This window comes from Crinia signifera, chromosome 8 (assembly GCF_055691185.1).
Source record: "Crinia signifera chromosome 8, ASM5569118v1, whole genome shotgun sequence".
Taxonomy (NCBI): domain Eukaryota; kingdom Metazoa; phylum Chordata; class Amphibia; order Anura; family Myobatrachidae; genus Crinia; species Crinia signifera.
In genome coordinates, this window is record NC_139224.1 from 181,553,194 (window position 1) to 181,577,661 (window position 24,468).

The following is a 24,468-nucleotide window of genomic DNA, read 5'->3' on the forward strand; positions in this document are numbered from 1 at the left end:
CTCACTTACATCGAGTATTCCTGCCAGAGGCGAAAGCCAAGGACATTTCACTCCTGGTAAGGTCGGTTCTGGAATTGCCGGACCCGTCGGTCTACAAATGTCTGAAGTTGCTGGGCAAAATGGGGGCGACTTTTGAGAAGCTGCAGTATGCCAGATTCCATTCTCGGGCCTTTCAATGGAACATCCTAACATCTTGGTCGGGGAACACACAGACCATGAAGTCAGAAAGGGTGACGCTGACTTTGGAAAGCAGGTCCTCTCTAAAATGGTGGACGGATGTGAATTCCCTTCAGTGGGGTTGGTCTCTTCAGTCTTGGGACTGGCTGGTAGTCACTACCGACGCCAGTCTCAGGGGCTGGGGGGGGGCAGTGGTCCTGGACCTGAGGCTTCAGGTCCTGTGGACTGCAGTGGAGTCAGCTCTCCCGATTAAATATCCTGTAGCTTCGGGCTGTTGGGAAGGCCTTTTCTCTTTCAATGGTCCTGGTGACACAGCTTCACATTGGGATGTAGGAGGGTCCTCAGGAGCCAGGCACCTATCCTAAAGCTTTTGAAGGGTAGGCTCCTCCCCTACTGCATCCCAGACTCCTCAGTTCGTGTTAGGTGCCCACTGGAGTGGGTGCTATTCTAAAGGGCTGCCGGAGCAGCCGAAGGAGTAGAGTTAGTTAGAGTTTTTATTATTTTATTAACTTTTACACTAGCTAGGTAGGCACAGTGTGAGGATTCTCATTAGTGAATCCTCACACTGCTAGCGCAGCAGGAGCTGACAGAAGCGCGTCCTGTCAGCTCGCTGTGCACAGAGGAGACGCTGTCGGGCCTCCCTGTGCAGCGCTTACAGCTTCTTTTAAGAAGCTGCCTGGGCTCCGGAGCGTTCTGAAACCGGCTTCACGCTAGGTGGGGATCATGGGGGACAGGCGCTCCGTGATGGCGGCGGCCATTTTCTGCGGAGCTTACACACTGAGCTCCTATATGAGAGGACAGCAGTGTGTTACAGGCATGTTCCGAGTGGTCCCCAGCTGAGGGGGAGATACTGGAACTAGGAGATCCTACAATGGGAGCGGCTGTCTGGGGGTAGTTGGCGCCAAAAGTCACAGACCCCGCAGCAGCAGGGACTTGGTCCCTTCCCTCACTGTTTTGGCGCCATTCAGAACGCTTGCAGCTGAGCTGGCTTACAGATCCTGACAGAGTGATTGGATTTCCTGGGCATCGCTTTCCCCATTCTGAAGACTACAGAAAGCTAAGTGAACTGAGTATATTGGTTCTGTATATAATGTCTGTACATTTAATGCTGTGACTGTGTTAGTTGAGAACATCATGTCTGAGCAACAGTCTGTGGTTTTGGGGGAGGAAGCCTTTAATGCATTGAGCGCTTGCAGTGGTTGTACACTGAAATTTCTTCTCACCCTCACATGGCCATACCCAGGACCCATACCCACTAGTTAACCCCATCTTGTCACTTTTACAATTATGCCCTAAACGCACAGTACTCACCAGGCTATTACTAGCTTCACTGTATATTTATAATTTAATACCCATTTCAATTTAATTTTCTATTTTTCAATTATTAACAAGTGCATTTATTATTTAATTCATTTATATATTCAATCTAATTTTTCACATTTATTTCATATTTATTTTTATTTTTATATGTATTTTTATTTATTTTTTATATTTTTATTTTTATATTTATAATTTTTTATTTTCATTTTTATTTTTATTTTTATATTTATATTTAATTTTATTTATTTTAATTCTATTCCACCATTAGCATAACTCTATTTTTAGCATAATGGCTTAAAATAACCTCCAATTTATACACAGTCCTTCACTATATACTACATATAGAGATATATATCTCCCATAATATACAATCAATGTAATCAACACTGCATGATCTTAAGCAACCCATCAGGGACCCCATTAACCAATCAATCCCATATGACGACCCTCAAACTGTTATGGAAGGTGAATACATACACCTCATACGGGGTAATCCTAACCCCATCAATATCTAACTCAAGTTGTCAAATCTCCACAGCTAAGGCTATTACGCTACTCTAATAGTGCTATCAACCAGCCCTAACAGGCTACAAAAACGGCATTTAAACCCAGCTACAGCTCTGGGCCAACCAGTGACAAGTGCCTCCACATAGGCTAGTAGAGGCATCAATCAAAAAACCAGTATGGCGATTGGACGAATGACGTACAAGAGTCAGGGCAAACTGCCCTCAACCAAGATGGCGCATACTGACGAAGCCGATCCCGGCGAAACACGTGTCTAAACAGACACCCCAGCGACAGCAGCAGCAGCGTCACCCGCACGGAGACCCTCTACACTGCGACCCCCAACCAGCCGCACCTCCACCCTGCCTGGACTCCATGCTCTGACGCCCGGCGGCGTCCAAGGTACCAGTGTCCTCCATCTGCGTCTGGCAGAGGAGTGAGACTTCTGTTTATTCAAAGGAACTGCTACAAACTTTCATACATACGTAGTAACCAGTGGTTAATTAACATTGTCTGCCAGTTCTTTCAGTAGCCAGCATCAGAGCTGAGCTATTGAGTGGGGCAGCAGTGTGATAGTCCCAAACTGTGGATACTGGATAAACCCATTTTTTGCTAAATTGCAATTGACCACTAGAAATAAGCAGGCAGGCTAAACCAAGCACCTGGGTATTTAACCCAATATGTACCAAACACCACAGGCCTGACCATCAGCTATAATTAATTCTAATATCTACAGTAATAAGGCAATTTTGCCTCATTCATTACTAATTGCTTCCACACACAACCCTTTTCCAATCCCCCCTTCCCTTTCCCCCCCCCCTTCCCTCCTTATATGTTGTTTTTTCCCTTTGTTATGTCAGCACTGCAGCAATTCTTAAAGATAGATATTTAGCTGTAAGTCAGTTGGTGGCCACACAACCTGGGTATCCAGTCAGCTATCAATGCTCTAAACCGCAGTTAACCAGGCAATTCTAAATCTGGGAAGTAAAACCTCAAAAAATACCATCATACCTTACTGGAACTGCCCAAACACTTCCCGAACTTGGAAGCTAAGCAGTGACGGGCCAGAATAGTATTCTTGTGGGGGACCCCTGAAGAACATCTGGTGTGGAATTAATATAGAGGTAACCCTAAGATAATTGCACTGGACACGCCTACTGCATGAGCAATACAAGCTGTGAAAATACCAAAAATTACTGTTGCTGGGGTAATCTATATCCCTACGGGTGATTCGAACCTGTAGGTGATTTAAACCATTCATTTTCGCCCATAATCACATTGTCCACATGTCAGTGATGATAAGGACGTAGTGCGCAGAATGGAGAGTAAGGTGTGAGAAGTGAAAAGTGCCATCACACAACATTTTATGTATTATATGTTTCATAACATTGGTACCCTTTTCTGAATCTCTCCTTCTCCTATTCCTTGGTGACTCCATATTAAAAAGATCGAAATAAATGTTAAGTTTTAAATTAATTTCACATTTACAAATACAAGAGTGCGCCCACAAAGCTCTCTTTCTGTCATGTTTGCCCCCTCTTGAGCAAACGAAAACCCACTCTCAGTGGTTGTACACTGAAATTTGTCCCTGAGCAGATAAGGGGGGCTTATGTATTTCTGGCGCTGCTGTGAAACCTATGGGGTGTGAACCCCAGAGGGTAGTGCTATCGGAGCTTGCGTGGGCTAAGTCCCTGGGCAGGTCTGAAAATGCTTTGGTGCATTACCGGACGGGCAGAGTGATGGCTGGTAACTTCCCCTAGACCATTGCCATTCTCTCAGCAGTCTTCTAGCTCTTTGCCTCTGACCCAGACAGATCCTGACTTATTACAGGTCATGCAGAACCAGCAGGTTTAAATTACTTGTTGAACAAGTTTAATGGTTATTCTGTGGGAACCCACAAAAGGTCTTATTCAGTGCCATTGTTAGCTGCTGATGAGGAAGGAGAGTACACAGACCTCAGCCTCAGGGGTGGAGGATCTGATTACTGCTGTTAAACAGGCATTGAATTTGTCTGTGAAGAAAAAACTCCTGCAAAGGTTGTTTTTAAGAGACAGCGTAAGGAAAATGATATCTCCCTGCAGACAAGGGTTTACAAGAATTATTGGAAAACCCCTGATAAAAGGCTTTAGATACCTAAAAGATGTTTAAGCCTGTATCCCATGCCTGAGGATCATGCAGACCTCTGGGAGAAAGTTCCAGTGGTAGATGCTTCTGTGGCATGCTTGTCAAAAGCCACTGTGCTAACAGTGCAGGGGGGAACAGCCTTCAAGCAAGGCAGTGGTTAAAAGGGTGGGCTACACTCCGCCCTCTGATTGCTTCAGCCTGGGTCTCTAAGGCCATGATTGGTGGGTCACTGACCTGTGCACTATTTGACATACTGTTCCTTGTGTGTTGTTACTTGCGGAGAAGCCTAAAGCTGCTGCAGAGTATGTGATTGAGGCTGAGCAGGAAGCTCTCAAAATGGCTGCCAGAGTTTCCTCAGTGTCTGTCAATGCCAGGAGAGTGCTCTGGCTTATAGCTTGGAAGGCAGATAACGAGTCTAAGAAGGCTTAGAGGCATTAGCTTTTAAAGGAAAGCTGTTGTTTGGTTCAGAACTGGAAGAGATTATTAAGCAGGCCACAGGTGGAAAAAAGCACTTTCCTGCCTACCCCTGCAGCCAAGCAGACATCAAGGTTTTCTGCTTTCAGGCCGTCCTTTCGGCCCTCCCCTAGAGGAGGTGCGTCCTTTCGAGGACAGTCTTTTAAGGGATAGTCTCAGTCTTTCAGGGGCAAGGCCCCAAAGTCAAAATTTGGTTCCTTTCATAAGAAACCAAAGGAGAGGACAAACCCTCCGCATGACTGCCGGGGGTTTTGCCCGGCGGTGATCAAGGTGGGGGGATGTCTGTCACTGTTCAAAGACGCATAGGCACTGTTAGACCGGGACTCTTGGGTGTTAGAAGTTATAACCCAGGGTTACAAGATTCCCTTCAAAGGTCTTCCACTGAGAAGGCACATTCCTACACCACTACCAAAGGAGGCTTGGCTCCGTACAGCTCTCTTGGGAGCGGCTCATTCTCTTTTAGAGAAGGGTGTGGTAGTCCCGGTCCCCAGAGCGGAGTGGAAAAAAGGCTTTTATTCCACTCTGTTTTTGGTGCCCAAACCAGACGGGTCTTTCAGCTGATCCTAAACTTAAAGTCATTAATATCCATTTGTGGGTAGACCATTTAAATATGGAGTCTCTACGGTTTGTGCTGCTAAGCCTGGACCAGGGAGAATTTTTAGCGTCCATGGATGTCCAGGACGCATACTTGCATGTTCCTATCCACCCAGAACATCAGGCTCTATTGAGGTGTGCAATAGGAGACCTACTCTTGCAATTCCAGGCGTTGCCCTTCGGTCTGGCCACAGCGTCAAGGGTATTCACCAAAATAATGACAGTAATGGCGGCTGTGCTTCAACTGAGGGAAATCATGGTGATTCCATTTTTGGACGACCTGCGGTTTAAAGCGGAGTCAGCAGACAAGTTGAAGAGTCACTTGGCAGAAACCATCAGGTTTTTGCAGATTCACGGCTGGCTTTTAAATTTACAAAAGTCTCAGTTGGTGCCGTCACAGAGACTCCAATTCTTGGGGATTGTTTTGGATACCCAGTTGCATCGGGTGTTTCTACCAGAGGCAAAGGCCAGGGATCTGGCTGCCTTGGTACAGGAGATCCTCGGGTCTCAGAGCACATCAGTAGGGAGGTGCCTCAAACTGCTGGGGAAGATGGTGGCGTCTTTCGAGACGTTACAGTTCGCCAGGTTCCACTCTCGAGTGTTCCAGTGGAACTTCTGACAGACTGGTCAGGGAATACTCAGACCATGATGTCAGAACAAATGGTGTTGTTTTCAGAAACTCGATCCTTCCTGAAATGGTGGATGGAGGTGGATTCCCTTCAGTGAGGTTGGTCCTTGCAGTCCTGGAGCTGGCTGGTTGTCACTACCGACGCTGGGGGGCAGTAGTCTTAGACCTGCGTCTGCAAGGCTGGGGGACTTCAGAGGAGTCTGCCTTACCGATCAACAACGTGGAACTGAGGGCTGTGTGGAAGATGTTTTCTCTGGCGGGAGAAAGATTACAAGGGCTCCCTTTAGGGATTCAGACCGACAACGCCACAGCTGTGGCGTATCTGAATCACCAGGGAGGCACACGCAGCAAGCTGGCTATGTGGGAGGTGTCCCGAATCTTCTTGTGGGCGGAACAGAATGTTCCAGCATTATCAGCAATATTCATACCAGGAGTGGAGAATATAGAGGCCGACTTCCTGAGCAGGGAGGAGCTGATGGAAGGGAAATGGAGCCTGAACCCACAAGTATTCCACCAGATTACACTGAGGTGGGGAACCCTGGATGGGGACCTGATGGCATCCAGATTCAACCATCAGGTACCCAGGTTTTATGCCAGGACGAGGGATCCACTGGCAGAAGCAGTGGAGGCCATGACTATCCCCTGGGAGGGGAATCCTCTTTATGTTTTTCCGCCAGTTCCAATGCTGGCAAGAGTGTTGAAAAAGATACAGGCCCAGGCAATCCCAGTGATTTTAGTGGCCCCAGATTGGCCAAGGAGGTCCTGGTACTCGAGGCTTCAGAGATTCTCTGTGGACTCGTGGCGTCTACCTCTGAGGTCAGACCTTCTAAAACAAGGACCGTTCAACCATCTGGATTCAGCTCGATTAATTTTGACGGCCTGGCTGTTGAAACCGCCATTTTGAGGAATATAGAATTCTCAGAGGCGGTGGTTAACACAATGTTTAAAGCCAGAGAGTCAGTGTCTTCAGTAAATTATTATAGTATCTGGAAGACCTATATTCGATAGTGTGAAAGACAGAAGTCACACACATCGCGTTTTTAAAATGGCTAAATTGTTGGAGTTTTTACAGGATGGCCTTTCCTCTGGGTTAAGCCTTCAGTCACTCAAAGTACATATCTCGGCCTTGTCAATTTCTTTCAGAAGAAGGATTGCATTAATACCGGAAGTACAGACCTTCCCGCAGGGGATTTCTCGATTGAAACCTCCCTACAAGCAACCAGTAGCACCATGGGAATTATCTCTGGTTCTGGAGTTACCTTCAAAAGGCGCCTTTTGAGCCTTTAAGGTCGGCTGACCTTAAATTCCTTACAGGGAAACTGGTATTTTTGTTGGCGGTGGCGTCAGCAAAAAGAGTATTGGAGTTGGGAGCTTTGTCCTGCAAGTCTCCCTCCCTTATATGTCATGATGATAGGGCTGTCTTTCGGACAGTACCCCAAAAGTAGTCTCTGCATTTCATCTAAATCAGGAGTTCTGCCTGTGTTTCAACCCCAGAGGGTTCAAGGAAAAGGGGCAAATTGAGGAATTTGGATGTTGTGCGCGCCTTGCGCATTTATGTGGACAGAGGAAAGAGGTCAGGAAGACTGATACTTTGCTAGTTTTGTATGATGTACATAATACTGGTTGGCCTGCTTCTAAGCAGACCGTTGCTAGGTGGTTGCGCTCTGTTATAGCGTTTGCATATACTAAAGTTGGTAGGCCTGTGCCAGCCAGGATTAATGCGCATACCACCAGATCAGTCGCCACCTTTTGGGCGGTTCGACATGGGCAGGTTTGCAGGGCTGCCACTGGGTCATCTGTTCATACTTTTGCCAAATTCAATAGGTTCCATGAGTTCGCGTCGGTGGACGCATCATTCGGGCGAGCAGTGATGAGAACTGCCGACCTGAGCGTACCCACCCAAAAGGACCGGCTCTGGAACGTCCCAATGTGAAGCTGTGTCACCAGGACCATTGAAAGAGAAAAAGGGATTTTTGTAAGAACTTACCGTTCAAATTCCTTTCTCTGATATGGTCCTGGTGACACAGCGATCCCTCCCTTACGCTCAGTAAGTATGCCAGTGTTCATGATGTTTCATGTTATAATTGGTTGAAAAGTTAAATTTGAAAAATTGTGCATATAATATGTGCAGGCGTTGTACTGAGTTAATGTATTCCAGTGGCTTTGAAAGATTGAACTGAGGAGTCTGGGATGCAGTAGGGGAGGAGCCTACCCTCCAAAAGCTTTAGGATAGGTGCCTGGCTCCTGCGGACCCTCCTACATCCCAATGTGAAGCTGTGTCACCAGGACCATATCAGAGAAAGGGATTCGAACGGTAAGTTCTTACAAAAAATCCCTTTATCCCTGGCGGAAGACAGACTGAGGGGCCTCCCCATTAGGACCCAGTCGGACAACTCCACGGCTGTGGCATATCTGAATCATCAGGGCGGCACACGCAGCAAGCTGGCTATGTGGGAGGTGTCGCGGATTCTTTTGTGGGCGGAGCAGAATGTTCCAGCCTTTATTGACCATATTCATACCAGGTGTGAGGAATGTGGAGGCCGGTTTCTTGAGCAGGGAAGAGCTGCTAGAAGGGGAATGGATGTTGAATTCACAGATCTTCCAACAGATTGCATCTCTGTGGGGGCTCCCGGAGGTGGATCTAATGGTGTCCAGGTTCAACCATCAGGTTCCCAAATTCTTCTCCAGGACAAGGGCGTCAGCTGTGGATGCAATGACCGTACCCTGGACAAGGAATCTGGCATACATTTTCCCACCGTTCCCGATGATTGCCAGGGTTCTGAAGAGGATCAGATCCCAAGGGATTCCAGTAATACTGATAGATCCAGATTGGCCAAGGAGGTCTTGGTACTCGAGTGTTCGGAAAGTATCAGTGGAGTTGTGGCGTCTACCCCAAAGACCAGACCTACTAAGTCAAGGGCCGTTTTTTCATCAGGATTTAGCTCTGCTAAATTTGACGGCTTGGCTATTGAAACCGCCATTTAAAAAAAAACAAAGTATTTTCTGAAGTGGTTGTGAATACCATGATTAAGGCCAGAGAGACGGTTTCTTCGGCTAACTACTATAGGGTCTGGAAGACATATATTAGGTGGTGTGAGCGCCAGAAGTCTCATACGTGTAGATTTCAGCTATCTAAATCGCTTGAATTTCTTCAAGATGGATTTTCTTCAGGGCTGAGTCTCCAGTCTCTTAAAGTCCAGATATCGGCTCTGTCTATTTATTTATTTATTTATTTATTTTTTTCAAAAAGGGTGGCTGTGCTTCCGGAGGTGCAAACCTTCCTTCAGGGAGTTTCTAGATTACAAACAACCGGTGGCACCCTGGCATTTGTCTCTGGTGCTGGAGACCTCAAGTTTCTCACTTGGAAGTTAGTGTTTTTTTTGGCTGTTTCCTCTGCAAAGAGGGTTTCGGAGTTGGGAGCATTGTCTTGTAGGCCTCCCTTCTTAATTTTTCATAATAGGGCTGTTCTGAGAACAGAACCCCAGTGTTTGCCAAAAGTCGTTTCTGCTTTCCATTTAAATCAGGATATTGTTCTTCCTGTGTTTCAACCCCCAGAGGGTTCTAAGAAAAGGGACAAATTGAGGAATTTGGATGTGGTGCGCACCTTGCGCATTTATGTGGACAGAGTTAAAGTTTTTCGGAAGACTGATACTTTACTGGTATTGTATGATGTACACAAGATAGGCTGGCCTGCTTTAAAACAGACCATTGCTAGGTGGTTGAGATCAGTGAGTGCTTTTGCATATACTAAAGTTGGTAGGCCTGTACCGACCAGAATAAATGCACATACCACCAGGTCTGTTGCCACCTTTTGGGCGGTTCGCCATGGGGGCTATGAGCTGCCACTTGGTCCTCTGTTCAAACTTTTGCCAAATTCTACAGGTTCCATGAGTTCGCATCGGAGGACGCATCATTCGGGCGAGCAGTGATGAGAGCTGCAGACCTGAGCGTACCCTCCCAAAGGACCGGCTCTTGAACGTCCCAATGTGAAGCTGTGTCACCAGGACAATTGAAAGAGAAAAAGGGATTTTTGTAAGAACTTACCATTCAAATCCCTTTCTCTGATATGGTCCTGGTGACACAGCGATCCCTCCCTTACGCTCAGTAAGTATTGCCAGTGTTCATGATGTATCATGTTATGATGGTAAAATTTAAGTTTAGTCATATAATATGTTCAGGCGTTTGTACTGAGTTGATGTATTCCAGTGGCTTTGAAAGTTGAACTGAGGATTCTGGGATGCAGTGGGAGGAGCCTACCTCTCTGAAAGCTTTGGTATGGGTGCCTGGCTCCTGCAGACCCTCCTACATCCCAATGTGAAGCTGTGTCACCAGGACCATATCAGAGAAAGGGATTCGAAGGGTAAGTTCTTACAAAAATTATTATTTATTGCCGGCAGGCATCAATATTGGCGGACTTAAAAGCACAAGCGGAGACCGTAAGTATAAATATTCTGCTGTTAGAAATTTTGGCGAAGCGAAGACCGCTGGTGCTAAAGTATCTGGAGGGTCACTCACCCCTTGTTTTTATCAGCATTCATACCTTTTACAATCTTGCTATTAGAAGGTATATAGGAAAAAGTTATTGTTACTGTTGCATGGACGGACTGCATGTACGGACCGGGGACAGAGAAATTGCTAACCCCTGACAAATTACCTATCAAGCCTACTAATTAAATGGAGGCAAAGTGCTAGCTATAATAAAGCACAATAACGGAGATTTCTTAACTTTTGGACTTTTTAGTAATCAACGGCCGGTGCGTATATTCTATGTGTATTTTATTTATCTTGATTTTTATCCAATTAATTTTTTTTGTCTCTTATTAAATATTTATATTGTCGCGATTTGGCTATTCTGAGTTTATAATCGAACACCCAGTTTCGAGCGCTGCCTAAACTACCCATTTCTTCTTGTTTTTTACGATTGGGGATCGAGTACCCCCTTGTAGACAGCAGCTGAAACTGGCTACATCCCCTTAGCGTTTAACATATTTATTGCGAATAAGAGTGGTGGTCTGGGAGGCCGAGGCCGCTATCAAATGTGGGTCTAGATAGAGGAGTTCCCTGAATACAAGTTTTGCCGTTCGCCCAGATATTGCAGCTACAAAGTATTTGCAGTGAGTCTAGGGCCAAGTGCGGGATAGGAATGGGGCAGGGCTGAAAAAACTACAATAGCCTCGGGAGGAGATTCATTTTGATCGCATTAATCCTGCTGATCCAATAGATATAAAGAGAATGCCAATGTGCAATACCTGTAGTCAGGGAGCAGATCATGGGGGAGTAATTAGCCGATATAGAAGGGAGTAGGACATAGTAATAAATATGCCAAAATATTTGATCACTTGGGAGCACCATTTAAAGGTGAAAGATGATGTTTGTGTGGAAAGAAGTGGCAGTGGGATACACAGAGCCATGGCTTCAGACTATTGATCTTGTAACCCGAGAGAGATCATAAGTGGTGAGTTCTAATGGAAGATTATGGAGGGACACCAAAAATGCTAGATAGGGTGAGGAGTATATCGCCCACAAAGAGCGTCAATTTGTCATGGTGTTTCCCGACTTCAATATCATGCACATCAGGATTCACTCTAATTCTAGCTGCCAGTGGCTCTATGCAAATAGCAAAAGGAATGGGGGAAAGGGCAGAGGCCATAGCAAAACATGTGGACTGAAGACTACTGCTCATGATGGTAGATGCTGGACAAAAATAGAGTGATTTTATGTAGCTTGTAGAAAATTGGCAGTGATGCCTGCTGAGGCTAGGGTGATGCTATTTCTGCATCTACTGCCCGGACGGTCGATGGGATCTTATGTGCATTGGTGTAATGAATCGGGTAAATGGTCCATCTTGTATTACATGAGGCCTGACGTTGGGGAACAAAGCCTATCTGATCTGGATGAATTAACGAGGGCAAGAATCCATTCAGTCTGGTGGCTAGGATCTTGGCAAATTCCTCCTCCAGTGATGTTGAATCCCAAAGAGTGGGCAGTGGACTCAGGGATAGTAAGGAGGCCACATGAATCCAAATATTGCTGGGTAGCTAAAGTATGAGAGAAAACAGCAGATGGGGCATCTAAGTTTTATATAAAGCTTTGTAATATTGAGCAAAGACCCTATTGATATCTTTAGGATTTACCTGACAAATTCTTAATTGAGACAAATGTTTGAGATGCCTGCTTGGACCGAAGTCTACGGGCTAGTAGCAAATGGGGTTTAATGGTCTTATCATAAAATTTTTGGTTCACACATCTGAGGCTCCTCCACTTTTCACCTAAAAGTGCTTGCAGTTCAGCTCGTTTTTGGGATAATTGGGACAGTGTAGTCTTAGACAGCATTCGATTGTTCCCTATCTAAGGAGGCAACTTCAGTGTTTAAAGTGGTAATCCATTGTTTCTGGGATCTCTTGCAGCGAGAGGAAAATTGGATCTTGTGCCCTCTAATCACGGACTAGTGTGCCTCCCAAATAGTTGGAAATTGCACGTCGTCAGTTTAGTTGAGACGGAAATAATCCTGCAGGAGGTCCTCAACTAATTAACAGAACTAGGGAAGCATTAAAAGCATCTCCTTCAGCCTCCATGTGCTTACGAAGAAAACACGACCCTGGAATTTGAACAGTCATTGAGATTTCCTGATTTATCTAAAGATGGGAGTGGGACTGTGTTAAAATCTCCTCCCTCTAATGTCTTACAAATTCCAGATTCAGAAAGGACCCAGAAGAATTTGTTAAACTGTACCTGACCTGTATTGGAGGTATAAACATTGGCTATGGTAATTTGTTTCATGTCACAATTTTCCCCTCAAAATAATTTTACAGTCTGACATTACGATTGGAAAGGATGTGTGGAGTAATCCACTCTGTTGCGTATAGAGGGGTTGGGATCGTTTGGTCGAATGCATTATGGTCGAATGTCATTACATCGAATCCATTAGGTCGAATTGCTAAAAGGTCGACATGATTCTATGTCGACATGGGAAAAGGTCGAAAAGATTCTTGTCTAGGTCGACATTCACAAAGTCGACATGGGGTTTTTCACTGTTTTTTTTTACCTGAATGTCAACACAGTCGACATGGACACAGTTTAAAGTGCACTGCATCCCCTCGCATCGGGGGGGGGGGGGGTTCGCGCATGCCCTCTGACGCCCACAGTTCTGGATGCAGCAGGCTTATCAGATCCATGGTGGGTGTCCCCAAACTTTGAGGTCCCAGCTTCCAAAGGGACACTAGGCCACAAAGTGCAGCAAGCTAATAGGAGACTTGCCATGACTCCGCAGCTGGTGTCGGGGTGCTCTGAATATAGGCAGGGAGACATCTTGGGGAGGTAGGTAGGGCCATATCAGGACAAAAGGGTTCATAAGGACGGAGCTCTGAGTCCCCACTACCTCACACAATGGCTGCCCGGCCATGACACCCCCCCCCCAGAGTGGGTGCTTCACCGGAACATTTTTCAGCAAATTACAACGCTGGGGGACCCCAGAGATAGATCTGATGGTGTCTGGACTGAACCACATGCTCCCGCTCGATTTTCTCTCCTTTTGAAGGACCCAACAGGTGGTGGATGCTTTATCAATTCCTCTGAATTAGTCTGGTATACTTGCTCCATGCCTTTCCACTGATTCCAAGGCTTCTCAAACTGATTGAGAGGGAGTCATCGTGGGTCATTCTAGTGGATTCAGATTGGCCCTGTAGGGCCTGGTACACGGATCTACAGCTACTTCTAGCAGACAACCAAAGGAGACTTTCAATGGAAGATGGTCGAGGTGAGCATGAAGCTAATAGTGGAAAGCACCAGCCTACGTAGCAACACTTCCTGCATACTGGAATGTGCTTCCCACTTTCTCACAACCAACTGTACTGCTCTCATGAGACCAGGACGTTTATGGCTGTGAAAAGTATCCTAAATGTTCCCCCTTTCGTCATTCCCCTGCAAAGATGTTTATCATGTCTGTTAAAAACATTTCATACACTCCCCCCCCCTTTTCAGTGTATGTCTATACCATGTGCTATCCCTGCAAATTGCATACCCTGTAGCCAGCAGTGGTCCACGCCGTGTACCCCAGCTGGTTGTCTCGGATATTACCTCTGCATGCAGGAAGTGCCTCATTGATTTTTCCATACACTGTATATCATACTACTACACAAGCACCCACTCTCCCAAATCTACATTGGGTCCTTATATGGCTCACCTCCCACCGTGTAACTTCCGTAGTGCGCCCAACATGGCTGTCTCATCTGGTGCACTTGCGGATGGATGATAAATACATGGACTTGACTTTCTTATTGGGACCCTACTCTACACTGCAATCACCCCATGCGGTGTCATTTCTTCTAGGGATAACCTATTCCACCACCTGGTACCTTGTTAAGGTGAAATACACAACTCATGGAATTTATAATACAAAATGCCTACTGTGCTCTCAAGGCTTTCCTTTATCTGTTACTTGTCCATTGCTCAACGACTTAAATCCTCTATATGTATCTATTGTTAAACTCCCAACATCCTATATATTTTCGGCATTATCTATTGCTGTACTCCCCATATCATCTGTATGGTGTATTTCTATACTCCCAACATCCTATATATTATGTGTATTATCTGTTGCTGTACTACCCCATATGATGTGTTGTGTATAATCTATTGCTGTACTCCCCCCATATCCTATGTATTATGTGCACTGTATTGCTGTACTCCCCGTATCCTATTTATGTGTTCTGTCTTTCTCTATCATCCATATGGGATACTGGGATCATTCATGACCATGGGGAAAAGAGGGTATCCGCAGGAGACAGGCACATTGATTTCTTTAGACTGGGTGTCCTGGCTCTTCCCCTCCCACAAGCCAGTTTAACGAAATGTGCCCTCAGGAGAGAAACTTTTTATTTTGAGTCTGCTGTTTTGGACTTAACAGTATTGTAAGGGGGAACGGAAGTGAGCCACCAGGACTGCCCCCTAACTCTGTGGTCCTCCCCTGTGTTGATGGATGTGTGCGTAGCTAACTTTCCCCAATAACAGCCGTGTTTGACAGAGCCAGTTATGCCGTCTCCGATGCCGCCTGGTCTTACATAAAGACAACGCACCCGTCACGGCAAGAAATTAATAAGAGGAGAACTATCTAATCCCGACAGGGCAGGCTGGAGACCCCCAACAATCTCCCAGGGAGGTTCCTGAGTACTCCCACGGGAGGACACGCTACACGTGCTCCCAGAAAACTATGGAGCCCCAAATGCTAATGTGTCCAACAGATGTAATATACTGAAAGCGAAATGCAACAATGCATAAAAGATGTAATATAAGAAAATGCTAACTGCAACATTGCACACGGGATGTTATATAGACAAATGAAATATAACAGTAACTGCTGCAGGGGAAGTCCAACAGCAGACGTGCAGGTACCATACCGACAGGTGAATAGAAGCTGCAGGGAACCAGGAACAGGACCAGGAACAAGCAGAGCAAGGCCAAAGGACGCTACAACCGGCGTCTGTCAAAAGACTGAGCTGGCTTTTATTCAAAACCGCCACCTTTGCTGGCGGAAGTGACGCCTGGTGTGTCCCAAAGCAGCATCCCCCTGTTGCCGTCTGTGCGGCGGAAGTTCAGGGCGTTGCTAGGCAACAACCCGACACTTTCGCCCTGTCCTGCCTGGCGATCGCTGTAATGCGGCCGCTGTTCTAGTGCTTGCAGCGCCACAAATGACAGGTGAGCCGGAGTACAGCAGCGCTTAGCCCGGCGCCTAACAAGTATTCCTGCTTCGTCGGTAGGGTGACCAAATCATCCCTTTAATCCGGGATACATTAATTACACAGGTTCTGTGGCTGGCTTTCACCTGGTGTTAAACTGCCACACCTCAAGACTCCATTTCACCTGGTGTTAAACTGCCACAGAACCTGTGTAATTAATGTGTCCCGGATTAAAGGGATGAGTTGGTCACCCTATTTGTGGGAGACTATGGGAGGGGTACAGCTGCAGGCGCCTCAAGGAACTGAGCTGTCCCTGAGGGTGCTGTTACCGCAGACATTGTGCTGCAGCAAACGTACCCCCAGCATGCTGCATACCCATGGTGCAGTTTGAAGACGTCTGAGGTGAGTTGACCTCAGTGCGGAGCCCTGGTTTTGTGTGCAGCAAGATGGCGTGGTGGTGTCCCTGCACAGGGTTCACACAGACCCTTGCTCACACTGGCACTTGGTACTGACTGTGCACCATTCCAGGGCAGTTTACCCTCATAACTAGCTGTTTCAGCACGGTTCCAGTATAAAAATAACTGAAGCACCAGCACCATTATGGTGGGCAGGAATTCCTCAGAGCAGGACCAGTGCTCTGTGGGCGCGCTTTTGACTACCTGCTGACAAGCAGCCATTTGGCAGCACATTATGCTCCTCGGTGTATATGCTGCAGGGCACAACAGAAAAGCTCTATTAAAGGTGCAGTGTAATGCTCTGATATACACTGTATAGTCTATGTATTGCATGTATATGTATGTACTGTAACCAGCTCCACGTTGTAGGTGCTCAGGTTAATGGAGTGCTCGGAGTCCTAACCCCACTGGCTTGGTAGCAAACACCACGTTCTGCTTAGATAGCTTGTACTGTCTCGCCTCACACTGTGTAACATGACACCTGTGTACTCTGCAGCTTGTAGTGTTGGTGGCGACCGCGGTGTCCCTGCTCACTAGAACTTGGTACGGTCTCTGCACTATTCCAGGGCAGTTTACCCTCAAAACTAGCTGTTCTCAGCACTATTCCAGTATAGTAACCGCTGAAGCACCAGCACCATTGAGGTGAGCTTCCTCAGAGCAGGGCCCGGCTCAGAAAAGAGCCAAAAACTGCTTCCTGCTTCTTCCTGGGTGCTGGAAACACCATTGCACAGCTTCAGTCACTCCTCAGCGGTGTGGGTGTTGTAGGGGAATCGGCAGCAGCGACCACATACAGGTTTTAGCGCTATTAAGTGTTACCATGTGTACACTTTCTCTGTGTACATATATTACCAGCTCTGGCTTGCTAAGCTATTGTGGACACACTGTAAAGGCAGAAGCTTCACATAGTTATACCTGCTACACACTGCCATATATTCCTGTGTTGCTGTGTGTGTCTGTGTGGGAAGTCTATCTCCCTGCATGATGTGCAGTGATAAATTCACTCCTGCTTCCTCATCACAAGTGACTTGTCAGCCATGCATGTCGCCCCGTCTCAGTGGGGTGTCCCCTCAACCTAATGGGGGGGGGAGGGGGGCAGCAGGCAGACTCTCAGGAGTCTGCTTGGGCCAGCAGTTTTAAATCAATGCTGGACAATGTGTCCTCACAGCTTGCTCCTAACAAAGTTGCTTAGTGACACACAGAAGCATTGGGTGCCAACTCCACTATGACGGTGTCGGGTCGCAATCGCAAAGCCCTCTGGCTGCTCCAGTGAGTCGCTAACAAACCATTCCAAGGGCAGTGTAGAAAACCTCCCTTTCACTGGGGAAAGGTTGTTTGGGAGCAAATAAATGATCTGATTTCTAAATCTATGACCGGGAAATTCAGATCCACCTACACCTAGACGTCCCTTCTCGGGACCCAGCCATCAATCCTTTGGGCTGCTAAATCCCGCCTTAAGGCCAGGGGGAGTTCCATTGCATATAGGCTCCCATGTTAAGTACAGAAAGCCCTCCTCCTCTGCAGCACACGTGCGCTCTTCCAGTGCGGCTGCTGCCAAACCCTTTGCATGACTGTCTGGCCCCTGCGTGAATTCGCCTCGCAGTGGCGTGACATCGGGACTACCAGCAATTCACAAGCTTGTTCAGTCAGGAGGTAGTAATTCTGGTCCCTCGGGGTCCCTCTGGACGTGGTCGGGGTTATTACTCAAACCTATTTGTGATTCCGAAGCCGGACGGCTCAGTACGCCCGATTCTTATTTAAAGTCTCTCAACCCATTCTTGTAAGCCAGGCCTGTCCAAACTATGACCCTGCAGATGTTGTGAAACTACAAGTCCCATCGTGCCTTGCCACAGTTTTGCTATTAATAATTGCTAAAACGATTGCAAGGCATGCTGGGATATGTATAAAGTTCAGAAGGGAAGTCCCTACAGGCCGTAATTACAGCTCTGGAAGAGGGAGCGTTTTTGGCTTCCCTGGATGTAAAGGATGCCTACCTTCACATCCCAATTTGGTCCCCTCATCAAGCCTTACTGCAGTTTGCTCAAAGACTATTTCAAGCCTTGCCCTTCGGTCTGTCGAACGCCCTGCGCATTCAAGGAATAAACCTCATTCCTTACTTGGACGACCTTCTCATAAAAGCTTGGTCAGAAACGGCCTTGCAGCAGGCCGTTGCGGTCTCCATGCAGCTTCTTTCGGAACAATGTGAAAAAAAGGGGGGTTTGACTGCACTGACATCCAATGTTTAACAAAATTAAAACTTAGACATTTCGAGTACCACTATATTGTGTGTTTTTTTTTTTTTTTTTTTTTTTTTTTATTATGGTTCTAAACAATATAAACTTCACAACATTATAGGTCAGATAGTCATTCAAAAAAACCTTAAAAATAAGGGGAGGGGAAAGGGGAAGCGAAATTAAAATATTTTGACTGAACTGATGAAAATTGTAAGTCCATACGGTACCGTATTTTTGGAGAAACCAATTGGTTTTTAGAGCTCTGTATGTGCAGATCTGGTGTCCTTATTCTTAGATATCCTCTCTTGGTATTGTTGAGAATGGGACATAAGTAGTAGAGCCCCGCTGGCAGTTCTTTGTTTGGGGATCCAAATTCCTCTTATGTGAATTTGCCAGGAAAGAATTGGGGGTTGCCTCTGGGTGATGGTGCGGCCCAGGATGGTGTCCACAGTGGATCAGGGGTTGTCTCTGGGTGATGGTGTGGCCCAGGATGGTGTCCACAATGGTGTAGGTTATCACCTGGTGGTTTATCAGACTGACTGAATACAAAGAAAGTCCTGCAGAGTGTTCCTATCCTGATCCTCTGATCAAGGACCGTGTATCTTCCAAGCCTTAGAGCAGCTTCGTTTGATGGCCTGGAGGTTGAGAGGTGGATCCTAGCGGATAAGGGGTTGCATCTTTCAGTGGTCCCCACTATGACACAGGCAAGGAAGCCTGTGACAGCCTTACATATGGAGAAAGTCTGAGCGGATGCTATTTCCCCTGGCAGAATTCAAATTGGATCGGTTTCTCTTTTCTTTTTACAAGCCGGATTGGAATTGGGCCTACGTCTCTGGTACTTGAAGGTCCAGGTCTCGGCCTTGTCAATCTTCTTTCAAATAAAGTTGCCAACTTTGACGGAGGTTTAGACATTTCTTCAAGGGGTAATACACAGCCCCCTTTTGCACCGCCGACCCTTCCTTGGAACTTTGACGTGGTCTTATCATTCCTACAATCCTCTTGGTTTGAGCCTCTTGATGAGGTGGACTTGATGTTTCTAACCTGGAAAGACAGTGGAACTGTTGGCTTTGGCCTCAGCGAGGCGCGTGTCAGAACTGGGGGCTTTGGCTTGCAAGAGCCCTTACTTGGTTTTCTCTGAGGACAGAGCAGAGTTGTGTACCAACACGCGTTTTACAAAGGTGGTGTCTGCTTTCCAACTAAACCAGACTATTGTGGTTCCAGCTAGTGGGCCTCATACGGACATCCCTTTTTCTTTTACTGTGGGTCGGGTTCTCAGAGTGTACGTCTGGAGAACGACTCGGGTTCGAAAGACATTGTCAATGCTCATGGGGGGTGTTCGGTTTGTTCGCTTATATAGAGTGGCTATGTGGTCCAGTCCTCACACGTTCAATTAAATTCTATGAGTTTAACATCCTTTCTGGGTTCGTTCAAACAGTGTTACAGGATTTCCAGTGCTCTCCCACCTGGGACATCCCCACATGTATCACATACTTCAGTGTCCCCTACAGGATGAAGGGGGGAAAGACTGGAGGCTAAGTGGGGATAGAGAGGGTGGAACGTACCACACTTAAATATTCTTAAAGTGAGGACTCCTCCTCCGACACGGGTGTGGTATGTTTCTCCAACTGTCATTATCCTGATGTCGGGATCCCGACTGCCCAGACTCAGACAGCGTGGCCAGCGCAACAAAGCCCCTTGTGGGCTCGCCACGCTGCGGGCACAGTGGCTCGCTACGCGAGTTCTATTATCCCTCTATGGGGGTCGCGGACCCCCACAAGGGAAAATGGCAGTTGGGAACCCGGCTGTCGGTGTTTTAACAGTCGGGACCCCGACGTCGGGTTAATGACTGTCGGGATCCCGTCCGGCACCCCTCCGACTCCACTCTATCTCCAAATGTATAACAAACTTCAGTGTCCCCTATGGATTTGGAGAAATGGAATTATCGGTGGGTACCAAATTCCTGTTATCCACCTGTGGGCTCATTATTGGGCCCTTGATATATTGTAGTAGTTTGCTTACCAAGATTTCTATTTTTTAGGATTGTTGTCGTCACCGGCCGGTGATTTTATGCTGTAATTATTGTACCGCGTCACCTGTAATATTGGGTACACTGCGCATGCCTGTGACCACTGTAATATCTGATTTCTGATGTTACATGATGCCTTGAACCAAGCCGCAGCTACTGTATACAGCGGAATGAGCTGGCCCTGTATCGTACAACTATGCCTCGAGCATCGCCTTTTCCAGGTCTTCCTCTGGGCTTTATGTAGAATACTTTGCTAATGCATCTAGATGGACAGTATATTTGCGTTGTGTAGCAGGAGGTTTATTGTGTAATCTTGGAGATATTTGTTCTGTCCTAATGCATACGTTTCCATATTATTGTGCGCTTTCCTTTCTTTGCTAATAACTTTTTATGCACAAAGTTCGAGAAGTTAGAGGACCCCTCACCAGCGCTCTGCAGAGTGAATGATAATATACACTTCCCTGTATATCTCAGCGGAGGTTTTTGGCATCGTAGTAATGCAGCCACAAGAATCTTTCTCCAGTACAGGATCACAATTCAAGGTTTCATGTAAAGAGAATAATTCTTACATAGTGTAATATTGGTTTAATTCACAAAGACCTACACAAGCAATAGTTCATAACAAACAAACGTCCTACATCCTCTATTCAAGCTCATTTCAACTGTTCTTATCTTTTGTAATTACAGCTGGTGTTCATTCTAGGATTTTTTTAAGGGCAGGGCGCTGACCACCGGGCAGGGTAGTTTTTTTAAATAGGGAGGGCACATTTTATATTAGAAATTTTACATTAGAAACAAAACAACAAAAAATATATATTAAAATTGCACACTAGTATTACGCCCATTGAACATTGTCATACTCTGCTATGCCCATTACATATTCCGTCGTAATGACAATTACACATTACTAGGTGATTCATCGCGCCCTACGGGCGCTCTTCACACCGTCGTAAGGGGCTGCGCCCCCTTAATTTGTGAACATTTGTATATGAGAAAGATGGTTAGAATTGTATGAAAGATGGCCTGTATTGCAACTTGAGTTATAGGTGAAATGTGTTAAATAGAGAGCATATGATGTGGAAGGGGGTGTGTATTGTTTTGTTTAATTAAAAAGCGGTTACAGAGTAAGATGTACATTGATAGTGTGGATGGGACAGTGACATTTGTGGGTGTGGGGGGGGGTGCTGTGTGTGCATGTTGTTTAGGTGTGTGTGTGCAATAGTATAGTAGGGTGTTTCTGAGTCAGCGGCTCCCCACTGGCGGAGGTCACGACACAGGAAAACAGGAGGCTGGGTAGTGATAGGGGTGTGTGGGCATAAGGGGGACTAAAGAGGAGGGTGGGAGATACTGTGCAGCTTCTGCCAGTGGGTGAGGGTCCAGCGTGGCAGTACAGGATGGTGGCCCTTAGTCAGGGTCTCCTCCTACTGGGTGGGAGTTCGGGTGTATGAGAGCAGGAGGCTGGGCTATGAGGCATTATAGGGGCATGTGGGCAAAACAGCGTCAGCGACTCCCCAGTGGTGGAAGTTATGGTTCAGGAGAGCAGGAAGCTGGGTAGTGATAGGGGTGTGTGAGTATACGGGGGACTAAAGAGGGGCTTAGGGGTGCCGTGAATTGCGGGAGGGGCGCGGGGATTGCCGTGAATCAAGGGAGGGAGGGGGCGCAGGTGTCGGCGAATCGCGGGAGAGGGCGGGGGTCCGCAAAGCGTGGGAGGGGGCGTGAATTGTGCAAGGGGGGGTTTGCGAATCTATGGAGGGGGGGTGCGCGGAGGGTCCGTGAATTGCGGGCGGGGGGGCACGGTGCGCGATGAATCACCTAGTTGGTTATATATTGTTTTAGAAGGATGGTAGGATGTTGCTGTCATTCAGAATGCATTTACATAAACAGTAATAGTAGCAGTAAAAGGTCTGACTTAAAACACCTACAGTAAAACAGAACAGGTGTTATATATTATACAAAGAATTGGTTGATGATATGTAGGTTGACGTGCACATAGTTCATAGTTGTCACTGGAAAAAAATTGCTACAAGAAAAAATCAACACAAAGTTCAACACATGTAAATGTTGACATAAGTGTGGCACTTCATCGGTGTCCATGTCGACACATGAGAATGAATATGAAACCTTTAAAAAAAAAGAAAAATAAATCTTCAAAAACTCATGTCAACCTTTTTCATTGTCGACCATAGCTGTGCCAGTGTTTTGCATGTGCCATTTAATCCTGGGGTTGCCGTGAATCACGCGTGGGGGTGGGTGGGGGGGGGGAGGTGAGGGGTGTCCGCGAATCACGGGAGGAGGGGTCGTGGGTGGATGCTGTGAATTGCGGGAGGGGGGGGGGTGTGGGTGCCGCGAATCGTGGGATGGGGAGGCGCGGGGGGGTTGCAGTGAATCGCGGGAGGGCGGGTCGCGGGGGCGGGGGGTTGCCGCAATGACAGGAGGGGGGGGTCAGGGGTGGGGAATCACGGTAGGGGGGGTCGTGGGGGGCACCGTGAATTGCGGGAGGGGGGGCCCTGGGGGTTGGCGCGAATCGTGGGAGGGGGGTCGCGGGGTGCCGCAAATTGCGGGAGGGGGGCCGCGAATCGCGGGGGTGCCGCAAATTGCTGGGGGTGTGCTGCAAATCAGGGGAGGGGGGTCGCCGCGCATCACCACAAGAAAAAATCAACACAGAAAGGTCAACACATGTAAATGTTGACATAAGTGTGGCACTTCATTGGTGTCCATGTCGACACATGAGAATGAATATGAAAACATTGAAAAAGTGAAAAATAAATCTTGTCGACCATAGCCATGTCAGTGTTTTGCATGTGCCATTTAATCGTGGGGATGCCGTGAATGGGGGGGGGGAGGGAGGTGCATACCTCCCAACCTGACCCTCTCCAGGAGGGACACATTGCTTTGTTTCTGGACTTTTTTCTTAATTTATGGATTACCATCACCTGTGCTTAAACACCTTTCTTATCAATTACCCTGTTTAAAATGACAGGTGATGACCATCATAAATTAAGATGGAAGTCCACAAACAAAGCCTTCTGTCCCTCCTGGAGAGGGTCATGTTGGGAGGTATGGAGGTGTGGGGCGCTCACCTGGTGTGTCTGGTGAGTAGCTGTGTCTTTGCTGTGTAACATGGAGGAGAGGCAGAGGGTGTCTGGCACTGTGGGCTCACTGGGCTGGTTCTCTGTCATGTGAGTCAGTCATGTGAGTCAGAGGCTCCACCCAGCGTTACAGCTTCAGACACACTTTGAGTGACAGATGTAGCCAAATATATAAGAGATGGCACACACTGTAATGCCTCTTACACATGATGGCATACACTAACAGTTCACAGCAGTAGGGGGCAGCATAATCGTGCACAGTGCCACACACAATAAAAGATTTTGAGGTTTTAACAACGGGCTTGGCACTACCCCATATTGTGCCCAGGATATTTTGTTTGTGTGCTCCCAATTTGTTTTTAACTATTGCTTGTGTATGTCTTCTTGTGGATTAAAACCAATATTACACTATGTAAGAATTATTCTCTTTACATGAAACCTTGAATTGTGATACTGTACTGGTTGAAAGATTCTTGTGACTGCATTACTATGATGCCAAAAACCTCAGCTGAGATATACAGGGAAGTGTATATTGTCATTCACTCTGCAGAGCGCTGGTGAGGGGTTCTCTAACTTCTCAAACTTCGTACATTTATCTTTGGGTACTCAGAGATCCCACCCTAGCTGCATTGTAAGATATACTGACCCATACATGATTAATAATGCTGTTTTATTTGTATACAGGAATAATGACCAGGTATTCTACCCAGATGAGAAGGCGCCGGCTGTACAGCTGGTATGGGAGACCTGTAATAAAGGACCGGAAAGTATTACATCTTCACTATGGGTAACTAGAGAACATTTTATTGTGTATGATGGTGCTCTAGAAGAACCTGTAGGTAACTGCAATGTTAAATCCCAACATAACTACTGTGGGGAAGAGTGATTGGCCAGTGTCCTGACGGAAGGGCTGCAATACTAATAAGGTACAAGGTGAGCAGTAGAAACAAGCCGCATTCAGTTCTGTACAATGCTACTAGCTGTTCCATCTAGGAATGATGATGTGCCACAATGTGCATGAGGCGCAGAACATGGGGTACTATTCAAGATGCACAACATTTAAGTTTCAAAGCATAAATACAAATATTGCTATAAAGCCATAGACAAGAAGTTGCAAGTACAGTTTAAAGGTAGAGCAGGCAGGCTGTACCCAGCGTATTTGTGGGCAGTCA

General features: G+C 46.8%; 1 protein-coding gene across 2 annotated transcripts in view; it reads left to right on the plus strand.

Annotated features, from left to right (window-relative positions):
* ORC1 (origin recognition complex subunit 1) overlaps positions 1-24,468 on the plus strand; it is a 183,318-nt gene that overhangs the window by 10,784 nt on the left and 148,066 nt on the right. For both annotated transcript variants that reach the window (XM_083157932.1, XM_083157933.1), the window contains exon 2: positions 23,981-24,083. In XM_083157932.1, the coding sequence (XP_083014058.1) occupies positions 23,986-24,083 (98 nt within the window). In that variant the 5' untranslated portion in view covers positions 23,981-23,985. The remainder of the gene's footprint in view (positions 1-23,980; positions 24,084-24,468) is intronic.